This window comes from Perna viridis, chromosome 12 (assembly GCF_037379345.1).
Source record: "Perna viridis isolate PV_CMFRI_1.1 ecotype Kerala chromosome 12, ASM3737934v1, whole genome shotgun sequence".
In the NCBI taxonomy this organism is placed as follows: Eukaryota; Metazoa; Mollusca; class Bivalvia; order Mytilida; family Mytilidae; genus Perna; species Perna viridis.
In genome coordinates, this window is record NC_142456.1 from 15,705,004 (window position 1) to 15,727,649 (window position 22,646).

A 22,646-nucleotide genomic window follows, 5' to 3' on the forward strand; every position below is an offset into this window, starting at 1 on the left:
GTAAACTGATGTATCATTTGTGTAAGTAGATGGTCATTCGCTTTACTGTGAATTAGATGTGTACCTCATTGTGTACCACGATCTTGAAATTCTTGATTATTTTCATATATCAGGTCTGAAGATGCTCGTAAAGCCCTCGCTGCCTCCCAGGAAAAGCGGTTTTTTGGAACCAACATTCGAGTAGTGGAACATGAAGGGATTGGTAGGTATCAATGTGTTAGTTCTCAAAGACACATATCGTTAGTCATCCTCCCAAGTCAGGGTTTTGAGTCCACCCTCAAAACCTCTGACATTACTCATTCATATTTAGCGGGTATCGTCTGGCGCCATCTAGTGTTACTTAAATTTAACCCAGATCCAAAATTCAATCAAATCACTCGTAATAGAAACTCTTTGATGTAACTTACAAAATGGCTACACATAACGTCATTTTTTTTTAAAGAGAAGACTCTAAACAGAATCTAGTTACCATTTTTGCTCATATTGCATTTGTGACATCATACAACTTTCAGTTACTATATTGGATCGTCCATTACCTCGTATTATTGTTTACCTTTCCACAGACAATTTTATGTTAAATCGATTTTTAATGGTGCTTGGCACCCGGAGAAGCAACCAATTTGAATTGGCAGGACAATACCCACTAAATATTAATGAGTGATGTCAGGGGTTTTAGGGAGCGAGGGTGGACTCAAAACCCTGACTTTGGAGGATGATTGTTAGTCTGTGTCTGTCTTGTCAGATTTAAGAGTTAGAAGCTTTGTTCTTATAGCATTGTCTTTGTTGTGTATTAAATCTGCTTTAATCTGGTAATTTGTCAAATTTTTACAATCTTTTAAAGACTTGCAATTGAGATCATGTATTCACCACATTCTTGGATTCACCTTCAGTTCAGTAATCTCTGTCTTTAATTTCACCTTTCACATACATTGTACTCTGGTGTCATTACCAGTCTTCCTTTTCAAGCCTAATCTTTTCATTTTGATGTTAGAATTTTATCAATTAGAAATCTTCATAGTACTTGATGTCTATAGAATCACTTAAGAAAATTCATTAAAGAGCCTTTTCATTTCATAGACAATACTGATTCAGTGCTTTGACAAAGACTATTGAAACTTTATATGAATATTCCCATTCTGTGTAAAAATCTTGCTCCTTTGAAGGTGCACCTCTAATGATTAAATTCAGATAAAGATTGTCAGCTGAATGGCTGACTTGAATAGGAGCTATATTCAATGAATCTCTCAATCGATGATGGTAGATTCTACAGAATTCTATATAATTGTATTCTATGCATTTCTGGCAGCTCTTAGGAGAAAAAAATGTTGATTAATTTGAGCTTGATGTGTGACTAACGAGAGATATAATCTAGCATAGAGAGATATAGATGAATTATGTATAAACTTTGTTTATGGAAATAAGGCATAGGTCAAATTCAAGGTAGTGGGCATTACATTGAATTCATTGCATTTAGCCTTGTAATTAATTCAAATGAACATAGAATTAGAATTGAATTATTTAACAGATGCAATGCTGGAAAAAAGGGCTGGGTTTGGTCATGATCTGTATGAGGAAGGATTCTATATTTAGAATATGACATTAGGGAAAATCCTTATTGAACTTTGACTCATTGGTCATTTAGGTAGAAAGCTGGACATTCAGAATTGAATGTTTTGAACAGATATTAAATAATACTAATAAATAATATGTCTAAAAAGTTTAGTTGACATAACTTAGCAAATACTGATATAAACTGTGCAAAAGATCAGTATATTGTATATGGTTTTACATTAAAGGAACTAATAATGCCAAAAAACTTTTTTGAAATGCCTTCCCAGTCTCTATTACTCCCAAAGAAACAAATCACTTAATTCTTGCTAGTTAACAATGTGTACCTTTGATCATATTTGAAAAAAATAAGGCTTAAATAGTTTAAAAACCTTCTGATAACCACTTCTTTTTGAAAGTTTTTAGAATGCCAGGTTCATGGTTATCTCTTAAGCATGAAACTTTAAAAAAATGCTGTATGTTGTACCGCATATTCTTGTTTTCAGATGTAGATGATGCTGAATTCCGTCCTCCAGAGGCTGAGCTTGATGAACATCACCCTAAAGCAACGAGAACTCTGTTTGTTGGTAACTTAGAGAAAGAAATTACCATGGAAGAATTAAAGGTCATGTTCTCAAAGTTCGGTGAAATCTTGGTAAGTATATTGAAAAATTGAATGCCACAAGTCTGAGCTAATACTTTAATTGTCTGTCTGTATGTCTACATTTTCTATTAATAGCCCTTATTGTGGTAAGTCGATGAGCATGTTCAGTATGCACTTCCACAAGGTAGGGCTTGTGTAGAATAAAAAGAATTTTCTAAGAAGAAGTATTGACTATCCCACTGTTAGCACAAAAGGGACTATTATATCTCTTACTACCTGGTGTTACATTCTGAAATGACTAAAGTATTACAATGGGAAAGAAAGGCCCTAAAAAAATATTCTTAAACTTGTATAGAAAATAATATCAGTAGCTATTCAGTAATGATTTCATGACTGTAATTCCAGTCTGGAAAGCCTGGGTCACTTCTTTAACTTTTTTCTTCATGCCTGTCCAATACTGGTAGGGGGCTTCTTCGTGAAATTCATCACTCAAAAAGTATTTTAACATATCAGTCAAATATTGTTCTAGAAATTAAACTCATATTTGTTAATTAAGAATCATTAAATACATATGTTTTTATTTTAAATCGTCTAATCTCCATCAATTTTTTTTTAAGTCCTCTAATCTCACATTAGTAGATTTTCTATACTTCCTTCTATACATAACAGTTTTAAGATATTTGAATACTTAAGATTGTGGGTGGTCAAATCTGTTAGTAAAAATTGTATCTTGATCAAATTTGCCTTTAAGGATGATATTTGTATAGATTATAGGATTATGATTTATATGCTTGTCATTTTACATATTTTTATAAGGATCTGGCAGTGATATGGTACTAAAAGTGTACATACATGTTATAGCTGATCATGACGTCATTAGATACATGTAAATGTACTGTTAAGTTTTGAACTAGCTTGTACATGTAGTAAACAAGGAAGAGAGATGCCTTTTTTGGGAGTATAAAATTTCAATTTGAGCGTCTTATTTTTTTTTCAAAAAAAGCTACAATTTAAACAAATAAAAAAAGTTACAAGTTATAGATATGTACATTGAAAAGTGAACCAAAATCTTGAATATGGTAAAATGTGGTTTAGAATTAATTTTGGTTGGTTACTGACTTATAATGTGCAAAAAATAAAGGTTTAGTAGACATGAAGTAAAAGCATGACTCTATTTTAATGCTCACACAAAGGGTTAGAATATCATTTGGTCAAAATTGAAGGAAGAAATTTCTACACAGACTCATATGTCTACTATCAAGCAGTAATGTGTTCACGATTTGAATTAGATAGTCTGTCATATGTGAAGTAATTCCTACATGGGCTTGAATGTCAAAAAGTCATTTGTCGTGACAATACCACTTTATCTTGTTTGTTTTCTGACATGGTAAAATTCTAGTCCTTATTTATTTATGGTCTATTTCCACACTATTATACTGTCATGTCTAGAATTTCTGCTTCATTAAATGTATTGGTATGAATAGTGTAAAATTACACATCAGGTGTACATGGAATATCTTACGTATCAGTTTAGTGTTGAATCGTGTAAAAATAAAATTTATATGTAGGTTTTTGGGTAATCTGAGAGCAGGTCTTGGTAGGGAGATTTATATGTAGGTTTTTGGGTAGTTTGAGAGCAGGTCTTGGTAGGGAGATTTATATGTAGGTTTATAGGTGGTCGGAGAGCAGGTCTTGGTAGGGAGATGTATATGTAGGTTTTTGGGTGGTCGAAGAGCAGGTCTTGGTAAGGAGATTTAAATGTAGGTTTTTAGGTAGTCTGAGAGCAGGTCTTGGTAGGGAGATGTATATGTAGGTTTTTGGGTAGTCAGAGAGCAGGTCTTGGTAGGGAGATTTATGTGTAGGTTTTTGGGTAGTCAAAGAGCAGGTCTTGGTAGGGAGATGTATATGTAGGTTTTTGGGTAGTCGGAGAGCAGGTCTTGGTAGGGAGATTTATGTGTAGGTTTTTGGGTAGTCAAAGAGCAGGTCTTGGTAGGGAGATGTATATGTAGGTTTTTGGGTAGTCGGAGAGCAGGTCTTGGTAGAGAGATTTATATGTAGGTTTTTAGGTAGTCAGAGAGCAGGTCTTGGTAGGGAGATTCATTGATTAGTTGTTGATTTCTACTTGAATAAAATGAACTCATGATGTTCTGAAAAAAAAAAAAAAAAAATTGTGGTTGTAATGATTCACAAGTTTCCCATATTACCTGTGTAAGTACACCAACCCCTGCAAAAAAAAATCATGCATCATAAGATCTAAGACTTCCAACTGCCAGAGCCCCCACTTTTGAATATATCATTGTTTAAGATGTCAGAGCTTCGTGATTTCCATTCATTAAGAAATTAAGAACCTTTTTTAAATACTTGGTACATGAATTTTTTGTCTTTACAGGACATAGATGTAAAAAGACAAGGTGCTATATCAGCCTACAGTTTTATCCAGTTCACTGATATCCGTAGCGTTGTCAAAGCTCTGCGAGCTCTCGATGGTGAAACTATGGGTGGAATGAAACTGAAGGTATGTAGACCCACCCCAAATAAAACATGTAAGACTCCTATATTAACTGTGGGTATATTTAGTACCTTTAAATAGGCTGTCAATGACAAAAGATGGTAGGTATAAATATTGTAGTTTTTCTAATTTGCTTGTTTATGCTCTTAATTTTTGACACTTTGAAATTTTCAACAGTATGAATTAATTATGATGTAGTCAGTAAGTTCTTTTTTCTGCTATGGTTCAGCAAGGACATTGTGCTAAAGACTCGTAATATTTCCATCTATATTAGGAATCTTATGAATTATGCACTCTCTGTCTTTTTATGGTCTCCAATAATCAGGTTCTCGTCTGGGATATAAGTCAAGTCTTCTTACTTGTCGCTCATGTATGTTTAGTTCATGTTTAATTTGATGGTAAGGGCATCTCATTGTCTGGTATGAAAAAAGAACATTTGATATTATTATCTTTATCGTTACACCAAAGCAGATATGTTAGTAAGGGAATATGTTTATATGCCAGTGACTTTTAAGCAGGAAAGCTTTCATAGAAATTCTGCAAGAGGTCTCTCTCTTGCTCACTATATGTAGTAGGTTTTGCATTAGTTTGCAGATTCTTTGTAGGTTCTATAAAAAATGAACAAAAACCAATGTACAGAAATAGCCATTACACAAAATAACAGCTGTTTAGAACAGTTCTCTTTTCATGCTCTCACAAGGCTATAACTCGTGTCTTAAAATAACTTTGGATCAATGCTGTACTGACATTTCTTATATCTTATACAGTGTTTTGTAGGTTCAAGGAACTAGACTAGACAATTTCTTTATAAAGGTGAAATTATCAGTCGATGTAGTTTTCTACTTAAAAATTGCTATTTACTACATTTATACCACACCAAATACTAAAATACATGTACTTTTATATAGGTTAAAATATCTGTTTGATACAGGAATGAATGAATTATTTATTTTTATTTGACTGAATAAATTTCAGGTCCAATTTTGAATTTTTCCATAGGATTCCTTATGGAAATCCTTACATGTACCTGCATTTTTCAATCATTATTGGAATATTTCTCACTGTTTTTGAATAACATAAGGTTAAAGGGACTATAACGGTCTTTTTTTTCGGGAGTTTTTTTTTTTTTTTTAAACTTTTTTACTTCATTTGAATATCTAAATAGTATGCAATGCTGTATCCAAACCAGTTGTTGTGTCCACAATGAACTGTATGTCCCTATGTTGAAGTGTGTAAAAACTAATATTTTGTCCACACGTCTCAAGTGGACAGAGTTCAACTGGAGGCCATTGTATCATGCTGCATTTGGTGAAGTAATGTATTAATATCTACCTACTGTAAAGTGTGGTGTCATAAATATTTTTACATTACATCTTATTTATAATGTATCATTTTAAAATTGTACAATTAAAGCATGGTGGTTTAGGATTGATGTTTGTTTAGAGTGTGAAAGTCAGGAAGGATTTAATTATGATATTTAATAAGACGGACATAAAAATGCATTGTATGTTTAATTCAGGATGTCAAAACAATTCTGATTGATCAGGGGTCAAAAGTGTATTTACTTCCTGTTCGTAAACTGTTTGTTGGAAACATTTCAAGTTCGATGTGGTAATCGACTGACATAGGGAAAGTTTGTGTATGGGAATGTAATTAGCGAGCTATGCAATTGTTATTTAAGTAATGATTATTGATTTGTAGATCTGAATAAGAATCCGTCATAAGATTTCAAATTCTGTGGTATACTTAATCATTTAGAATTCAATATTATACACTACCGACAGGATTTTATTTGGTTGTGGGTTTCTGTTTTTGTGCTTTATTTAGAACTAGTGAGATTTTATAAACAATGACAGGAATTCATTTCTCCGAAGTTTTAAAAGCATATAAAGAAGTGTATGCTGATATATAGCGAAATAGACAAGGTTTAAATCAATACCAGTGTTTTGAGGTTTGGATGTTGTTATGCAATTTTTAACCTACTGCAAATTAATGAAAGAGAATTTATTTTTCATGAAATGAAGTTATACCATTTAGAATAAGATTTGGGTTGAATTAAGTGGAGAAATATAAAAATGTACTATGTCAAATATTAATGTTTAATTATCATAGGTGGCTGTTTAGGGTGTACAGCTGATGATAGACTTGTATTTTACAGTTTTTCTACGCTAATGACGTATGTTATTGTCATGGTGTGAATTGTAGAATCAATAAACTGACAGTTGTGAAGATGTGATACATGTAGCTGGACTAAACCATTTCTAATCGACAGAAAAGTATTTCGTATCATGTGTACTGACGAAGTTAGTGTGTAGAGAACAACTTGGTGGTTTATTTTCGAACAGTTGTTTTGTTCTTTTCAGCTTGGATTTGGGAAGAGCATGCCAACCAACTGTGTCTGGGTGGACAATTTAGCCGATAGTGTTCAGGAAAATTTTCTTTTCCGACAATTCGCTAGATATGGCCCCTTGACCAACATGGTTATAGACCGGGAAAGAGGGAAAGCTCTTGTCTTCTACAGTAGTCTGGAGAATGCTCAGTTTGCCCTTGGTGAAATGAGGAATCGCATCTTAAATGGACAGAAAATACAGGTAGTGTTATTACTTATAAATATGTTACTTTTTGTGAGATTTTAGATGAACTTTTAAAAATTAGTGTTTGTTTTTTTTTTTAATACTAATGATACTCCAGACTTGAATCAATGTAAAAAGTTCTGTGTTGTGATTGTTAGATTATTGCAGAAATGTCTAAATTCAACCCTTGCTTCAATGATATAGTGCAGGAAAGGAGTTGACAATTTTGCTGCTATAACCTTTTCAACATTTTAAAATCTATTAAGATGCTTCCAAAGGAAGTTTATTGGTAGAGAATCCTTAAATATTTAAATTAAGATTAGGGATCTGATAAACTATGGGTCTAAAATTATTTCTGCAAGACAGGGGTTCAGACTTAATTTCAAGAGTAAACAACCCTGAAGTGTTTTTGGCATCCTAAATGAAAGGTCCACCACAAGAAAGTGAAAGGTCCATATAAAAGTTTATGTAAAGAATGGTAAGTCCAGCACCAACATGAATGGTGTATCAATGGTCTTACATCAGAAATTAAGGGTTGGGCACCTCTGACCTGACCTAATTTGAATCTTTGCAATATGGCAGAAAAGGGATTTCTTGTGCTTGAATTAACTCTGCAATTTAATGGTATCACAATGAAACATGTGACAAGTTTTACTAAAATTTGATCAAACCCATGAACTTGCAGTGTTTAAAGTTTCACCATTCCTATACTATTTTATATGCCAAATCATTAATTTCATGTCGGATATCACCTTTCACCCTTTTCTCTGCAATAGATAAAGCAATATATGTGGTGTTCTTATCACTCCCATTTGAAATGCACTGTCTGAAGCATAAAAGGAATGGAATCTAACTTAAGTTTACAAGAACTGGATCAAGGTGTGATAAATACTGACATAAGAAAAGAGATATTATATATTAAGGTGATTGTTGATTCACTTTTTGTCTTTTGTAGAAAGTTATGCCTTGTTTCCATGTAAACATTGACCAATTCAGAGTATTTTTATCTCTAAATACAGAGCTGTACGTCATTGCACTTTAGGTGGCATTTCGGATCATCTCACACTACAAGTTAAAAACAAAATAAAATGAAAATACAAATACTGCTGTTAATTAAGGCTAGGTTATGTTTCTTGAAAGTAAGTTTTTCATTTTGAAATTTTTCTTATATGAGAGAGGAGGTTTTATATCCTTCCCGAAGAAACTTACCGGAAAATTTCTTAAAAAAGCTGCATATTCTGATGTTGAGTATGCCACTTGGAGAACGAATAAAATGGTTATGCCCCTTGTTTTAATAAAAATTGTAATTTAAACTGAAAATAATCACTCAAAATTTGAGTCAGAGTTGACAGAATTTTTGAAATAACCTTGAAAAAGAGAAACTTGACCTGTCCCAGTAATCTCCTTCCAGCCCAAGTGTTAGTGAATTATGGCCAAGGATGGTTAAGGATTCCAATAAATTCTATTCAGAAAACCTCTCTTTAATTGTAGATCATGAAAAAAATAAGATAGCGTGGGAATTGGATTGGGTTTTCTATGATATCCACAGCTACATAACAACCAAATGATTTATGAATTTATTGTTTATGATGTAATCTTATGAACATGAACCATACAGTAAATATGTGATAATTTAGTTAGAAAAGCCAGGAGGCACGATTGGAAATAAAAAATAAGAATCTCCAATATCTATGGATGTTTCAGTAACAGAGAGAGCTGGAATGATTTAGCAATTATTTCCAAAGGTCTAAATTAAGGTCTTAATTATCGTAATTCAGAAGGGACTTCTGTTGTTAATGGCCAAACTGTTGAATTCCTAGTTATAGTAAGCACTTGAAATTGATTTATATATAATATTGGAAAAAAAATGTGTGTCAAAATTCTTGATCGTAGTTTTCCCTTGGAGCCATCTTGAATCCAAAAATTCTATTTAGCAATGTTCATGTTAATTTTAGCAGTCTTGTATCTGATAACCAGATTACAAAAAATGTATTGATAATTTACATTACCCACTCTCCTTCCTCTTTTATGACTTGATTTACATTTTGACCATATACTACAGTTGGTGTGGGTACATTAGCCGACAGATATCTGGTTGGTAATCATGAAGTGGGATCAAAAATAAATATCTCAAATTTCATCTTTTTTAAAAGAAAACCATGGGTGGATACAGTCAAATCTGTCTTAATAACAACCTGTACTCAGCAATACCTGGTCTTAAAAGTTTATTATTAAAACATCCCTGTGAAGTGCATTCTGTGAAAAATTAACCTCCCTATATATATGACCCATGATTTCTCTCTCCTATGAAAGGTTATTCTGTGTTGTCAAACGGTGCAGTTAGACCAATTCTTCATTTTACTACCATGTCATTGCCTATGTAATAGTGAAGAGAGAAAAATAACTAAAAACAATGAAAAGTCAAATACTTGTACAAAGAATTTGTCACTTTTATGGTACTAGGTGTATTGATTTTGTAGAAAGGAAGTGTCATTTTAGGCCAAAGATAATTAGTATAAGGTTAGAAGAATACTTTATTTTGCCAATTTTATTTCCTACAACTTAGATTATTGAAATAGCTTAGCCTATAACTTTTACATATGTCCTAATTGATGGACAAAATGCTTTTAATTTATATTAATTTTTTTAATTTATAACTGATACTAACAAAAAAAACAACATAGAAAAGCCCTAATTTTTTTTGGTTGCCATTAAATTTGAGAGATATCCTTTAAAAGTTCATTATTTTGGTGACGTATTATATATTGTATTGCAGAAAAAAACAACGTGCACGAACAACAGATATTTTTTTTCTTTGGCCTTATCAATATCAATATGTAGTTTGGTGTTATATTCCACATAGGTTATATTGCTAAGGTATTGATTGAGCTGAGGGATTTAGGAGTTTTTGTTCTCATTAATTTTGTCTATATTAGAAGTTTGTGACAAGTTTTGTCTTTCTAATGACATTTGTGTTCCTTCTTGAAAGACAGTTACTTGACCTGTCAGAAGTTTGTATCAGTCTATTCTTATAAGATTTCTATGTGATTAGAATTTAGTGTTTATGGATTTTGTTTCATGTGTACTTGTGATGTTTATCCCCCTTTCTCTGTAGGAGAGGGGGGTACATGGTATTACCTAAGTCTGTCATACCATAACACATTTTTTTCTAATCAATTTTCTCAGCTTCTGTTAATCATGATTATAGTACTTCTTTGTGACAATATATTTTTGCGATTTTTATTGTTTTTGAAATAAGTTCGTAAAAAGACGTATATTAACAGTATTTAAGTAAGTAGGTCTTGTTCATGTAACAGAAATTTGAATTAGTTAACACCTTTTGATGTACAATATGTTGAGAATAGGCTCAGGAATATTCCTCTTATAAGGATTTGCTTGTAGCTAAATTTCTGTTATCAAAATAAATTTAATGCCTGCTAATTTTCACTGTCTGTCAAGTGGACACTTTGAAAATTAATATGGAGCAAAAGCTATTACCTTTACATCATTTTAATCTGATGGTTTTTTTTTTTTTTTAACTTTTGTTATGATTGGAATAGTTATGTGTTTGCTAATGGGAAATTAAAAAAATGCATTTTCAACATTAAATTTATTCTGTTTTTTTTTCCTACAGATTGACTTTGCCAGTAGAGATTGTCAGAGTGACTTTTATGAGAAAATGGAAAAATCTGGTCAGTTGAAGCCAGGTCAGAGGTCAAACTACACATATCAGAGACAAAGCAGTGATGGCCAGTGGACTGAAAGGGGGTAAATATATATTATATTACAATAATTAAATTATTTGTGATGGAAAAATAACCCATGCAAGGACTTTAGGTAAATTAAAATTTGAAATCATTTGTCAAAACTTATTTCAAGCAATAGAAAAAAAAAGAAGAAAAAACAGATATGGTGCAAGCAAGTCAGTCATAATGTAGTAACATACAGATTACTGATGTATTATGAAGCAGGGATGATTTTTTATCTGATTTTTAGTGGAATTCCGCTAATTTAAATCCCAATTTTACTGTTATGATTTTTTTTTTACTGTTCATTTTTCAATTTTACCAATTTCTGCTTTGTTTGATGACATCGTAATATCATCTCTGATGAAAACACAACACCATTAAAAAATTTTCAAAAACAATATAAAATGAAATGATAGTATTGGATTTCAAGAAAAAAAATGTTAGTGAATCTTTTTAAAAACAGAAAATGACGTTACGATGCTATGCATCATTACTGGCAACCATTTTTGCACCTCATGTGAAATCCACTACAGGTGCTTAATAAATGTAAAGAAGTAAAGAGGTTTTAAGATGTAGTATTTTAAGGCTGAGGTGTACATTTTTTGCATAATGAATTTAAATGCACAGGAAAATTACAAAAAATGGTATCCATGAAAAAAAAGTTTATTTGCAATAGTTTATTTGAGAAACTTGATTAACTATTTGTTTTTCGTACTATTGAAAACTTATTTTGTATAGACATGCATGAAGATCTATGTTTTATTTACAGGGGACGTGGAAAGTTTCCTTATGCCCGTGGAACCAGAGGCTTTGTACGGGGTAGTCGCAGTCAGCGTTATGTTGCTGGTGGTGGGCGTGGTTACAGCAAAGAGTATACATCTGAGGAATATAGAAGGCAAAGGTAAGATCGATTACTGTTAGAGTATTAGTTATAGTAGTGTACTCATTTTCGTTATTTTTCCAGTGAATCTAAAATCACAAAAAAAAAAAAAGAAACAACCATGGAATTGACTTTTTAACACTATGATAACACTTTTTTTGAAACTCTGAAAATTGATACCTTTCAGTGTTCTAGGATTTTTCAGAAATTGAGGTTTCCCCAGGAAAAATCCATATAAAACCAACTTTCCCGCAGTCAGTGACTGCTTTCCTTACAAAACAAATCGTTACAGCATATGAAGTTTTCAACTTCCCACAGGAAACTGTACCTAACTTTCCCTGGGTAACGGGAAATAGGAATCCTGGAACACTGCCTTTGAATATTTTCAGTTTGAAGAATACGCCCAAATTAATACATTGTTAGTAAGCTATCTTTGTTATCATTGGTGTTGATTGGAATTTCGTAATTAAAGAAACACAGAGTCATAATATTTTCCACTTTTTATCAGAATTTTGTTTTTTCAAATCCAGATTTTACCATATCATTTCATTCTTTTTTTTTACTGTATGTATACTACCAATTTCTGCTTTTTAATTGGTTTTGCGAAATCATATCTGAATGAAAAATAAAGCTGAAGTAGTAACAAAATAAAATAGCTTGAAATAAAATAAGGATCGAAGGTGGAATAAATGCAAAAAGAAATATGTGATGTGCGTCTAAATTTCAGAATGATTGAATTATCTTTTTTAAAGATGCATGTTTGCATTAATTATCATCATTTATATGCCTACTGAACTATAAGGTTAAGCACAATACAGGAGACTGTTCACTGTATAAAGAGTTTATTGATAGTAAGGACATACTTATTTCTTAGTGTTTATATTTCATTTTAGGTCATATGATGAATACAGTCAAGGAGGTGGAACCCCATACAGTGAAGGTGACTTTGAATCAGACCTACATGCTTATCGTACACAGCGGGAACGACAACGCAGCTGTAGTCCAGATCAGTATAGTGATGATGTGTACAGTGAATCGTATCGTGAATATAAAGCAGCACGCTATGCTGAATACCCAGCTGGAAGTCCTGGAAGTGAGCCTGAGGATGGGTATTACGAACCTAGGGATAAAATGTACTACAAAGAACGCTATGTAGCAGGTTCAAGGGAAGCAAGTCCCGAGGAAACTTTTCCAAGTCGTAGAAGTTGGAGTCATTCACCATCACGGAGTCGTGTGAAGGATCCAGAAAGAAATACACCACCAACTCCTCTTGGTGGTGAGGACACTCAGGATTTCTCTTCACAGGAACATAGTCCGTCAGAAATGGATGGAACATATAGTGACTATAAACGTTCAGGAAAAGATGACTTTGATATCACTGAGGAGGATATTAAGGAATTACGAACTTCTAAACATAGTGCTCATAGAAAGGAAGCTTTGAATCGATCAGAGGAACGGTATGCTAGGAAACGTTCTTATGAAGATTCATTTACTCGAGACTCTATATCAAAGGAGGATGCTAATGTTCGTAAAATAGACAGACAATTATCTCATGGGAGCTTATCAGACTCTAAAAGGGAATTATTTAATAGAATGAAAAAGTTACAAACTGAAGGTGTCAAAAGTGAAGGTCAGTTAAGCTCTGGAAGTAGTGATTCTGGGTCATTAACAGGAGGTGATTTGTCAAAGTTGAAACATGAGCGACAAATGTTGTTGGAAAAAATTAAACAGTGTGAAGACACAAACAATAGTGATGCTGATAATTTGGATTTAGAACATTTGAAAAAATCTAAACGATCGAGGCTAGATCCTTGGTCAAAAGGTCAAGGGTCTCAAAGGTTACAAAGTGAACTAGGAAATGTGACTCTAGGAGCTAAAAAGGACAAAACTTACGATGTGTCACAAAGTTATCGTAAACAAATGGAAGCTTTGAGAAAAAATGAAGAAAGAACTGTGAAAGAGGACTCTGTGAAATCTAAGAAAAATGACATTTTTGGTTACGAGGAACAAGACAAGGATGATTTATTACCACAAGGACTTGTGTCACCAAAGGACTTACCCCTTGGATTTGTTAAAAAACGTCGGAAGACAGATCTTTCTGAGGACATTAAAAGCCGTACCTATAGACACAAACGTGAGAATGAGGACGAACGTATGTCTAGTGATAACGATGAAAGTGCTAAAACAGTGTTACGAACTGATTCCGTTGGATCTATGGGAAGTATACGGCATCTATCTAGTGCACATTCTTCACCACGGACACCAATTGCAGGGCATCTGTCTCTAGAAAACTTGGAACATAAACTAAGTGAATCAGAACAATCTAACCCTGAATCAGGGTCATTGACGTTTAAGAAAATTGATTCTAGTAAGAGAAGGAGTAAAGATGATTTACATTCTAGTCCTTTGATAATTCCGTTAGGAGAAGATGTATTAGTGACTGATTTACATGATCCTCGCGTGCCAAAGGATAGTCATGAAGAAGAAATTAGTCTTCCATTACCTAAATTTGCAGAATATACTCCACCGATAAAATTCAATTCACCACGTTCAGACAATTCTGGAAATGTAAAGGAAGATTCACCATGTTTTTCACCACCGAGTAGTGGAAGTAAGAATGAATCACCGCACTCGTCACCGAATGATACTATTTCCGAAGGATCTGGATCTCAAACTAACAGTAACCCAGAACAAGCTTACATACCACCAGAAGATACGTCAAATAATTCTAATGAACCAACTTTAGAGCCTCCCGAGGATAATGCTGAAATGGAAGTGAATAAAAATCCTCAAGATGGAGAAGTTGATGATGTGTTATCTGATAGTAGTGAACATGATGACTTTTCACTTGCTGAACGTATTCGACAACTAGATGAAAAACTTAAACAGCTTCCAACAACCCAATCTTCTAAATTAGTAACAGATAACATTCCCGGTGCTAGTTCTATAGGCATTGGAATAACTTCTACTGCAACTCCACCAAGTAACATTTATAAATCTAAATATAAGATTAAAAAGAAACAAGATTCTATTGGCATTATGCCTGAAGAGACTGAAAAGGGTGAAAAACCTTCATCTGAAATTGTGAAAACTATGTTGAGTAGGAGTAGCATATTTGATCTGGATTCTAAGAGACTAGAACAAATTAATGAGAAGTATTCTCCAAATGTTAAATCGGTTGTGTCAGGTTCTGAAGACTTGTCCAAAAATATGACATTACGGACTAAGGCTGAGGCTAAAGAAATGCCTCTGTCAACCTTACCAGGTTCCTTGGCAGGACGATTAGGGAATGGTGGATCATCATTCCCTACATTGTCTATAAATACTCAACCTTTAAATGTGAAAGTGGACGATAAGAATTCACCGCCGCTATCTCAGGAACAAAAAGCTGCTGACATGTGTTCATTCAATAATGACAATAGGATTTATAACGTAACTGATCGAATGGATTTATCTAATTCTGTTACATCTAATTATTCACCTAGGTTTAATTCAATAGACAATGGCTTAAATAAAATGAACTCCTCTACAAGAACAATTGCTGAATCTGTAATCGAATCTACTGAAAAATCAGACAGTCATTTGGTAGGTGATTCTGCCATAAAATCAGATCCTCGGTTAAATTCCAAAAATACAGTTTACAAATTGGACAAAACTGCTGATGAAAATATGGATTTAAATAATAGAAAACTGGACAATTGCTTAGAAAATAAACTTCGGCATCCTTCACCAAAATTGACTGAAAATTCTAAAAGTGATGTTTTGGATCTTAATCATGGTAACACTTCAGGGAATAAAGTAATAAAGAGTGATTCAACTACCGAAAATATGGATACTTCTGCCCCAGTGTCGCTAGGGAAACGTAAATCTGAATTAAATTTGAAGAAGGATAAAGTGAAATCTATAGACAATAATTCTCCTACTGATTCTGAGAAGGATTTACTCAAGTCAAATGTTAAAAGTGGTTCTGAAAGTCCAGACACTAAAAAAGCTAAATTGTCGACTCCTGAAAAAGAGAAATCTGATAAATCTGAAACTGACTCTCCCACGCATAGTGATAGTGCTAAAACTGACAAAATGAAAAAAGACGGTGAGAAGAAAACTAAAGAGAGTAAGAAGAAGGAAAAATCAGAATGTGATTCAATGAATAAGGACAAAGGATTTAATGATAGGAAAGACAAAGATCATGATGGTGACAAGGGAAAAAGTTCGGGAAAAGCGAGTGATAGTGATAATAAAGTTGATGAAAAATTGGGGAAAGTGTCACCTGATGTTTTGAAGAAAGATTTGTCAGCCAGTAAACCAGAGAATGAAAAACCTGAACCACAAACTCCTTCTAAGAAAGATAATGATAAGAAAACTGAGCACTCTTCTTCAAAGAAGGAGAAGAAATCTGATAGTTCTAAAAATAAATCTGAGAGCAAGTCTGATAGCTCTCATAAAAAAGACAGTAAGGGTTCTAGTGAAAATAAAGTGAAAGATAAGTCAAAATCTAGTCATAAAACTAAAGAATCTAGTAAAAACAAAGATGATAAAACAGGAACTAGAGATGGGAAGTCAGCATCATCAAAGGTCACAAAGACAGGTTCAACTGAGAAGGTTGATCAGTCTAAAAATTCTGATGGGAAAGATCCAAAATCTTCAGAAAGTGGCGAGAAGAAAGAGGCTGAAAGTAAAACTGCTGAAAAGACCCATGATGTTTCAAAAGAATCGACTAGTGACTCAACTAAAGAGAAATCAGCTGAAACCACCAAGAAGAGCAGCTCATCAAGCAGTGAGAAGACAAAGTCAGGTGTTGATAAGTCAAAGTCAGATGGCTCTAAGGGCACTGATACCAAACACAAGAAGAAACCAGAGAGCTCAGATCAACGCAAGAGCAAGACTGAAAGTTCTAAAAAAGATAAACTCACTGACAAGACAAAGCACTCAAAACCTAAAGAAAAATTAGCAGAGTCAAGTAAAGCCAAAGAGAAGATGGCTGATTCCAAGCCCACTTCAACTGAGAAAATAGCTGAGACTGAGGGTAATGAAATGAAAAGCCTTGAAGGTGTAGAAAAGACCAAATCAACAGATGATTCTACCAAGGTGAAAGAGAAATCAGATAATGGGAAACAAAAAGACAAGTCTGGAAATGGAAACTCCCAGAATTCCAAGGAGAAGTCTGAATATGAGAAATCCAAGTCAAGTGATACTGCTGTTAAGTCCAAGACAAAGCACTCTGACGGCAACCACAGCAAATCCAAGGTAAAGGAGGAGAAACTCAAGTCATCCTCACTTCATGGTGATAAGACCAAAGATAAATCCCACAAAGATTCTGGGAAAAAGGATGATGACCAATCGAAGGCTGAGTCTAAAAAGGAGAACAATGGGGAAAACAAGAGCTCCAATGCAAACTCGAGCTCGACCTCTAGTTCAAATACAAATTCCAGTAAGCAGCCTTCAGAAACCAGTAATGCATCTGAAAAGAAAGAATCCAATTCCAATGGCAGTGAAAGCAAATCTGACTCGAAGAGTGAGAATAAATCTGAAAACAAGAATGACTCAAAAAGCGAAGGTTCATCTGGCAACACTGATTCCATTGTAAAGAAGTCAGACATGAAGAAAGATTCCTCCAAATCATCAAGTAAGACCAGCAGTAAAAAATCAACCAAATCAGAAAGTAGGTCAAGTGAGAAGAAAAAGAAAGATAAAGATAGAGAGGCGAAAAAGGAAGACAAAACATCACCGAAAGAAAAAGAGTCAAAAAAGCAACAACAACCCAAGAAAGAGGTTGAATTTGATTGGTCAGCTTGGATGGATGAACCTTACACATCAATGTATGATAGAGTCAAGAGGAAGTCAAGTGAGAAGGATAAAGAACGGGAAATGCAGGTTATGCAGAAGAAGTTTACTACCTTGTCAAAAAGTCGAGGCAACAAGAAACACTCTAAGTTCTCTGACTCGGATGATTCAGACTTCAGCCATGATAGTGCAGAGGAAACTGATGCATTTGAAGAAGAGAAGGTTGCCAAGCCAAGTAAAGAGGTATCATCAACTCATGACTCTGCTCACAAAAGGAAGAGGTGTGTAATTGATACCTCCACCTCATCTGATGATGATGACAGTCAATTTTACAAGTCATTCCATAAAAATGCATTTGGTACAAAAGATAAAGACAAGAGTAATGGGAAAACGAATAAGCACTCTGTCAATGACATCTACTCTTCAGACTCCTCTGAGACAGACATTGACTTCCCACCAATATCGCCGGCCAAGAAAAAGACAAAGAAGACCAAGAAAACAAAGAAGCCTGTTATTAACCATGATAGCGATAGCGAGGATGAACACACAAAGGAGAAACAACAGAAGAGAAAAGCAGTAACAACAAAACCTAAGTCCAAAAACACCCCCAAGAAGAAGTCAGAGGCAAAAACACCACAAACTGTCATTACTACTGACACTCATGAGTCTGACTTGTATGATATTGACAGTGATATGGATCGGTTTGACAGGATCAAACTGAAAAACCAGAAGAAACTAACTCAGCAGAGAACACCAAAACGAGGTGGAAGGTTAGAAACAACAACTGATGATTCTGATGTGAATTTCTCACCATCCAGGAAAAGCTTGCCAATTAAGAAGGAGGCTAAGCCTGTCAAGAAAAACATTTTGACTGATCCTCTGTTTGATATTGACTCAGACTCTAGTTTCCCTGACCTATCTCCTGTCAAGAATTCTATCGTTAAGAAGAATCACACAGTAGAGACCAAGAAGCCAACTGTTACTGTTGGAACAGGTGTCATTGCCCAAACTATCCGAAATGAGGATCTTGGAGAAAAACGAGATGAAGGTAGGAAAAAGGACAAGGTCAAGAAGAAGCCAAAGAAATCAGAGTTGAAGTCTGACACTGAGAAGAAAGGAGATGGCTCTTCCAAAAGTCTGTTCAATAAGGTTGAGAACTTTGTCCTGGAGCCTAAAGATAAAGCAGCTAAACATAGCAAGAAGGAGGGTAAATCTTCTAAAGATCTGGACTATTTGGACGAGGAAGAGATCAGTCAGGCCGAGAAGTTGGTCAACAACATGAGCAAGTTAGAGAAACCATCGAAGCCTGAGTCTACAAAACTAAACAAGAGCACAAAACATGACAGTGAGAAGTCCAGTAATAAAGGAAAGAGTCCTAAATTTGAACCCACCTTCTCCAGTGAAGCAGAAACCGACAAGGATGTAAAGGGCACTTCTACTTTGACTAATCATGTGACCAAATCGACTAATAATCACAAGAAGGAAGTCGAAGAGAAGAAACCAGAAGATACCAAGACCAAGACCAGTAAACCTAAAAAGAAGAAAGATAGTAGTGCTTCCATTGAGAAGATTGTTAATGATATTGTTGACAAGAAAGACATTACAGAAGCTAATAAGAAGCTGAACAATAAAATGGAGGCTCATGATATTCAAACAAAGAAGAAGTCTAATAAGACTGAAATGGAAGAAGTGGTTGTTAAGAAACCTACCAGCAAGCTTGACATGGACGATTGCTTCATGAAGAAACACACAAATAGGACAGAAAAGGAAGAGGCTTACAAACTAGGCTTTGGATTTTTCAATGATTTCCCAATTCTTGAAGATTCCAAATTAGATGAGATCAACAAAAAGAATGATAAAAAGAAGAAGAAAGAAAAAGAAGAAGAGAGTAAGCCAACAAAGAAAGAACCCATAAAACAAGAAGTGAGGACACCTAAAAAGAAGGACAAGAAAAAGAAAGATGAGTTTGTAATAAAGGAAAATGGACCTAAGCTTGAAGACCTTGTTGGAAAACTAACAAGTGTTGCTCACAACTCTGATGTGTTTGACTTCCAAGATGAGGAAGATGACAACAAACCATTGTTTGCCGATTTCTTCAAGAAGAAGGAAGAATTGAATAAAATTGCTGGTGGAAAGAAGGGGGATGGTAAAAATTCAGAGAAGCGGCTTTCATCTGAAGAGAAGTCTGATGATGCAAGCTCTGAATCTCATGAAGAGAATGAAGAAGGTCATAAAGGAGGACACAAAGGCAAGGTTGAGAAACCAAAATGTGAAGACAAGAAGATTGATACTGACAAGCCAGAAGATTCCATCAAGAACAGCTTTTTCAGTCCAACATCTGACAGTAAATTGGAGGATCCAAGTATCTCAAGCATGTTTAGTCCAAAACATGTTAAAGAGGCATGTAAAGATGAGACCAAGAATATCTTGGCTTTTGCAAGTCCAAAAGGCATTGACATGATAAAGTCTGATGATGAAGGTTCTAAAACTGGTCTTCTAAGTCCAAGCAAGATGGACTTGCTGATTCCTAAGGATAGATTTAAGAAAGACATCATTGTAGGACATGCTGAAGTAGAACTTAAAGGTCCTGATATTAAATCAAAAGCTGACGAGAAATTGGACGGAGTGATGAAAGGCAATGAAAAGAAAGTAGAAGTCTTTGATGACAAGACCAAACCAAAACTTGACCAGAAAGAAACCCAGATAAATGACAAGAAGAAAGACGACAAACAAGAAAAACCTGAAGTACCTGAGAAATCAAGAGAAGAAATTGTTGAAGAGGCTGTCTCAGCGCTGCAGAAAATATCTGAGCATTCCACTCCTAAGGCTCAAGAAGGTGATACATACTCAGAAGGGGATCTTGTCATTGATGAAACCAATGTTGCTGTTGAGACGGTTACTGAAGAACCTGTCCTTGCAGAGCAGGCTCAGAATGAAACGGATCTTGCTATTTTGTCTATCCTTCCCATGGATGGAGACAGTCATCAGTACACTGAGCCTATCCAGGAACAGTCAGCTGTTGTACAAGCATCTGAACAAGCCCCTGATCAACAGGAGAATGTAGTGATAGATTCAGACCAGATCACAGTAGATACCAATCCATTGGATTCTAGTTTGGGGGAGAATGATTTGGTCATTGACACATCAGCTCCATCAGACAATGAAACACCAAAGGAGGAAGTAGTTGTACCCCTACCTGTGGAAAAACCAGTAGAACAGAAAGAGAAACAACCTAAAGGCAGGAGAAATCAGAAGGCAAAGGACCAGGCTGATGCAAATGTTCAGAAAGAGGCTAAAAGTACCGAGGTCAAAGATAAGCAGGCTTTTAACTCTCATCCTGAGGTTCAACCTGGACTTTCTCAACCAGTTGTTCAACAAGGCTTCATGTATGGACAAGTGACTGATCCAAAACAGGCAATAGGCAAGATTGTCCAAGACAGTCAGAAGAATGAACCGTACAAGAAGACCAGAAAGCAGAAGGCTGCTTCCAAGGCTAACCATCAGGTAGAGGTTCCTGGGACATTTTATCCACCAGTGTACAATTCCATCGATCACGGTGGTAGTATGGTGAACAATATACAGGGAGGAGATGCCAGTGAGAAGGAAAATGAAGAGAAGATGGCTCAGCCTTACAACTCTGACGTAGACAAACATGAAGACCTGGACAATCTTCGTATCTCTGGAGATGAGGGAAGCAACAGTGCTGACAAGAGGACGAGAAGAGGGCGCAAACAGCAGAACTACAAGGAGCTGAATTCTGGAGTTCATGGTAGAAACACTTCACCTAGGTCAAGGTCATCACCTAGGTCACCAAGAACTGGTATGTCACCGAGACAGGCTCTATCACCGCTGAGTTCACCAAAGTCTGACCTTTCATCAGCTCCATTTGTGAAGATAGAACGTCTGCCATTTGGATGTAATAAGAACATTAGAAATGATGGAGAACTATCAAATGAGGCATTAGAAGGCAAGATAGCTGAAACTGTTGAGAACTTAGCTGAACAACACAATCTGGCTAACACCAAGAAACTGGTAGAAGATCTAGTAAAACCAATTAAAGAGGGTACCAGTGTTTTTGACTTCGATGACACAGAACCAGAGCTGAAAATTGACACGACATTGAAACCAACCAGACAAAAGAAGGGCAGGAGAAACACCCAAGATAATAACCTTACTGGGAAAGTCATGACCCCAGAGGTGAAGACCCCTTGTAGCCAGAATCATATGATTTCACCTCTTGAGAGCCGTTGGCAGTGTAAGAAAGATAATGAGTCTGAGAAGCCTGGTAACCACCCACCATTGAAGCTGACTATAGCCTTGGCTCACTCCAGTAGCCTTACAACATCCAGTACCAACACTACATCAAATGTTATCAACTCTGCTACTATCATTGATAGTACAATACCTAGTATCAAAAACAAGAAAGAGCCAGAAACTATTACCAAACCTACTATGCCCTCAGTAACTAGTTTTGTTGATTCTATTGTTTCCATGGTAAACAAGACAGTACCGCCAACAACAACAATGGCTCCATCTGTTGTCAGTAAATCTATGAGCAATGTGGATAAGATCATTGATGATGTGTCCAAGGGTATTTTTGACTTTGCCAAACCACCACAACAAGTTGAAATAAATAAGGAGCACTTGGTTCATGAAATGATCCATGGCTTTAATCTTAAGCCTGTTGATATGGGAGGCATACCTATGTCCATGCAACCATCAAAGAAACGGCATGCTGCTCAACACAATGGGGAACAGGAAATGATGCCACCTCCTCAGATAACACCTCCACCTAGTCACGAGTTCGTTCCTCCACCAAGGTCATCACCAAACCAGATCCAACCTGCTGTGTCATCACCATTTGGCTCTGTTGTGATGTCCTTACCACAGGCTCAGCCAATCCACACGGTACCAGTAACAACAGTAACCAGTTCATCAGTGTTACCTGTTGGAACAACTTCAATTAGCACTGCTGGTCTAGGTAATTATAACATGCTAAGTT

General features: G+C 35.1%; 1 protein-coding gene across 4 annotated transcripts in view; it reads left to right on the forward strand.

Moving 5' to 3' along the window:
* Positions 1–22,646, forward strand: part of LOC148601435 (uncharacterized) — a 64,069-nt gene that overhangs the window by 32,135 nt on the left and 9,288 nt on the right. For 2 of the 4 annotated variants that reach the window (XM_088554496.1, XM_088554497.1), the window contains 7 exons: positions 114–202; positions 2,055–2,203; positions 4,542–4,667; positions 7,025–7,252; positions 10,869–11,002; positions 11,753–11,884; positions 12,757–22,625. In XM_088554496.1, the coding sequence (XP_088410622.1) occupies positions 114–202; positions 2,055–2,203; positions 4,542–4,667; positions 7,025–7,252; positions 10,869–11,002; positions 11,753–11,884; positions 12,757–22,625 (10,727 nt within the window). Of the gene's footprint in view, positions 1–113; positions 203–2,054; positions 2,204–4,541; positions 4,668–6,277; positions 6,402–7,024; positions 7,253–10,868; positions 11,003–11,752; positions 11,885–12,756; positions 22,626–22,646 lie in introns of those variants that run through there. The other 2 variants (XM_088554498.1, XM_088554499.1) reach the window with 2 other exon arrangements.